At 45.0% G+C, this 3,445-nt stretch overlaps 1 protein-coding gene across 1 annotated transcript; it reads left to right on the top strand.

The window, feature by feature from the left end:
- Positions 1–205: 205 nt before the first annotated feature.
- LOC138869442 (uncharacterized) lies at positions 206–2,049 on the top strand. The gene is made up of 3 exons (XM_070147060.1): positions 206–935; positions 1,079–1,283; positions 1,740–2,049. Exons 1-3 carry the CDS (start codon positions 206–208, stop codon positions 2,047–2,049), a joined length of 1,245 nt encoding a protein of 414 aa, XP_070003161.1.
- The last annotated feature ends 1,396 nt before the right edge of the window (positions 2,050–3,445 follow it).

The raw sequence follows: 3,445 nt of genomic DNA, 5'->3' as shown, positions 1-3,445 counted from the left end.
AGTATCTAGCGTGCCTCCTGCATGGGATGCTTTCAGTGGTTAGTCTAGCAGACCTAGCCCGAGTCATCCACAACAGCCACGCCCTCCCAGAGCTTGTTTTGAGTGTTGCGACACTCACCATATTGTGAGGGATTGCCCTAGACTTAGGAGGGGTGTACCTCCATAGACTTCTCAGACACAGCACATGCCATAGGGTCCTCAGGCTATGATTACAGCACCAACTACCACTCCATCTACTCAGCCAGCTCGAGGTGGAGGTTGGGGAGGTAGAGGTCGCCCTAGAGAGGGAGATCAAGCCAGATACTATGCCCTTCCTGCTTGTACAAAGGAAATTGCTTCCGACTCTGTCATTACAGGTATTGTTCCGATTTGTTATAGAGATGCATCGGTTCTATTCGATCTAGAATCCACTTATTCCTATGTGTCATCTTATTTTGCCCCGCATTTGGGCGTATCTCGGGATTCTTTGAGTTCCCCTGTCTATATATCTACTCATGTGGGAGATTCTCTTGTTGTGGACCGCATATATCGGTCATGTTTGATTGTTATTAGTGGTTTTGAGACCAGAGCCGATTTATTATTGCTCAGCATGGTAAACTTTGATGTTATCTTGGGCCTGAACTGGTTTTTGCCCTATTATGCTATTCTTGATTGTCATGCCAAGACTGTGACACTGGCTATGCCAGGATTACCGCGATTAGAGTGGATGGGTACCTTAAATTACACTCCCAGTAGAGTTATTTCATTTCTTAAAGCTCAACGAATGGTTGAGAAAAGGTGTGACGTGTATATAGCTTATGTGAGAGATGTCAGTATTGATACCCCTACAGTTGAGTCAGTCCTAGTAGTGAGGGATTTCCCTGATCTATTTCCAGCTGATCTTCTGGGCATGCCACCCGATAGAAATATTAGTTTTGGCATTTATTTGTTGTCGGGTACTCAGCCTATCTCTATTCCTCCATATCGTATGGCCCCTCCTAAGCTGAAGGAGTTGAAGGAACAGTTACAAGAATTGCTTGATAAGGGCTTCATTCGGCCTAGTGTGTCACCTTGAGGTGCTCCTGTCTTGTTTGTGAAGAAAAAGGATGGTTTATGCGTATGTGCATTGATTATCGCCAGTCGAACAAAGTCATAGTGATGAACCGGTATCCTTTGCCTCGTATTAATGACCTATTTGATCAGTTACAGGGTGCCAGAGTGTTTTCCAAGATTGACTTGCGTTCAGGTTATCAACAATTGAAGATTCGTGAGCCAGATATCCCGAAGACTGCTTTTAGGACTCGGTATGGTCATTACGAGTTCCTTGTGATGTCATTTGGGCTGACCAATGCCCCATCAACATTTATGCATTTGATGCACAATGTATTTCAGCCTCATATTGACTCATTCCTCATCATCTTTATTGATAACATTCTGGTGTACTCCCGGAGTCGGGAGGATCATGAGCAACACCTGAGGATAGTGCTTCAGACCTTAAGAGAAAAGAAGTTATATGCAAAGTTGTCAAAATGTGAGTTCTGGTTAGATTCCGTGGCATTTTTGGGTCACGTAGTGTCGAGTGAAGGGATCAAGGTGAATCCAAAGAAGGTGGAAGTAGTTTAGAATTGGCCTAGACCGTCCTCAGCTACAGAGATCCGGAGCTTCCTTGGTTTGGCGGGGTATTACCGCCGGTTTGTTGAGGGATTCTCATATATTGCAGCGCCTATGACCAGGCTGACCCATAAGTGTGCTCCGTTTAGGTGGATGGAGAAGTGTAAGGAGAGCTTCCAAACGTTTAAGACAGCTTTGACTACAGCCCCAATATTGGTATTGCCTACAGGTTCGGGATCTTATATTGTTTATTGTGATGCGTCGCAGATTGGTCTCAGCGCGGTGTTGATGCAGGACCATAAGGTGATTGCATATGCGTCCAAACAACTGAAGGTGCATGAAAAGAACTATCATGTCCACGACCTTGAGTTAGCAACTATTGTCCATGCCTTGAAAATTTGGAGGCACTATTTGTATAGTGTCCCTTGTGAGATCTACACTGATCACCGGAGTTTGTAGCATCTGTTCAAGTAGAAGGATCTCAACTTGCGTCAGCGAAGATGGTTAGAGCTGCTTAAGGATTATGATATCACTATTTTATACCAACCCAAGAAGGCCAATGTGGTGGCCGATGCCTTGAGTCGCAGTGCGGAGAGTTTGGGGAGCTTAACATATCTACCAGCAGTAGAGAGGCCTTTGGCACTAGATGTTCAGGCCTTAGCCAACCAGTTTGTTAGACTGGATATTTCTGAGCCGAGTCGAGTTTTGACTTGTGTGGTCTCCCAGTCTTCTCTTTATGATTGTATTAGGGAGCGTCAATATGATGACCCCCACATGATTGTCCTTAAGGACAAGGTTTAACACAGTGATGCTAAGGAGGTCACTATTGGAGATGATAGTGCATTGAGGATGCAGGGCAGGCTATATGTGCCCAATATGGACGGATTGCGTGAGTTGATTCTTTAGGAGGCTCGCAGATTGCGGTACTCCATTCATCCGGGTGCTATGAAGATGTATTAGGACTTAAGTCAGCATTATTGGTGGCGTAGAACGAAGAAGGACATAGTGGAATATGTAGCCCGGTGTCTAAATTGCTAGCAGGTGAAGTATGAGCATCAACAGCCGGGAGGATTGCTTCAGAAGTTAGAGATACTGGAGTGGAAATAGGAGCGTATCACTATGGATTTCATTATTTGACTCCCACAGACTAAGCAAAAGTTTGATGAAGTTTGGATGATTATGGATAGACTGACCAAGTCGGCTCATTATATTCCTGTAATGACTACCTATTCTTCTGAGCAACTGGCCCGAGTTTATATTTGCGAGATTGTCAGACTTCATGGTATGCTGGTATCTATCATCTCTGACCGGGGTACACAGTTTACATCACGGTTTTGTAGGCCGTACAATAGGAGTTAAGTATTCGAGTGAAGTTGAGCACAATATTTCACCCTCAAACGGAAGGACAGTCCGAGCGCACTATTCAGATTCTAAAGGATATGCTCCGTGTGTGTGTGATGGAGTTTGGAGGTTCTCAGGATCAGTTCTTGCCCCTTGTGGAGATTGCCTACAATAACAATTATTAGTCCAGCATTCAGATGGCACCGTATGAGGCTTTATATGGTAGGCAGTGTCGGTTCCTAGTGGGTTGGTTCAAACCGGGCGAGGCCATATTATTGGGTACGGATTTAGTTCAGGATGCCTTGGAGAAGGTTAAGGTAATTCAGGATAGACTTCACACAGCCCAGTCCAAACAGAAGAGTTATACAGACCGGAAGGTTTGGGATATGGCATTCATGGTTGGAGAATGGGTCTTGCTCCGGGTTTCGCCTATGAAGGGCGTTATAAGGTTTGGAAAAAAAGGCAAGTTGAGCCCAAGGTTTATTGGTCCTTTTGAGGTGTTATGGCAAGTTGG

Source organism: Nicotiana sylvestris, chromosome 5, assembly GCF_000393655.2.
Source record: "Nicotiana sylvestris chromosome 5, ASM39365v2, whole genome shotgun sequence".
In the NCBI taxonomy this organism is placed as follows: Eukaryota; Viridiplantae; Streptophyta; class Magnoliopsida; order Solanales; family Solanaceae; genus Nicotiana; species Nicotiana sylvestris.
This window is presented reverse-complemented; position numbering and strand designations above follow the sequence as displayed.

Coding starts and splice junctions, on each gene's coding strand:
- LOC138869442 (XM_070147060.1), top strand. CDS start 206: ATGATTACAGCACCAACTACCACTCCATCTACTCAGCCAGCTCGAGGT. Junction 936..1,078: donor TGGCATTTATTTGTTGTCGG/GTACTCAGCCTA, acceptor TTGTTTGTGAAG/AAAAAGGATGGTTTATGCGT. Junction 1,284..1,739: donor AAGACTGCTTTTAGGACTCG/GTATGGTCATTA, acceptor TGCTCCGTTTAG/GTGGATGGAGAAGTGTAAGG.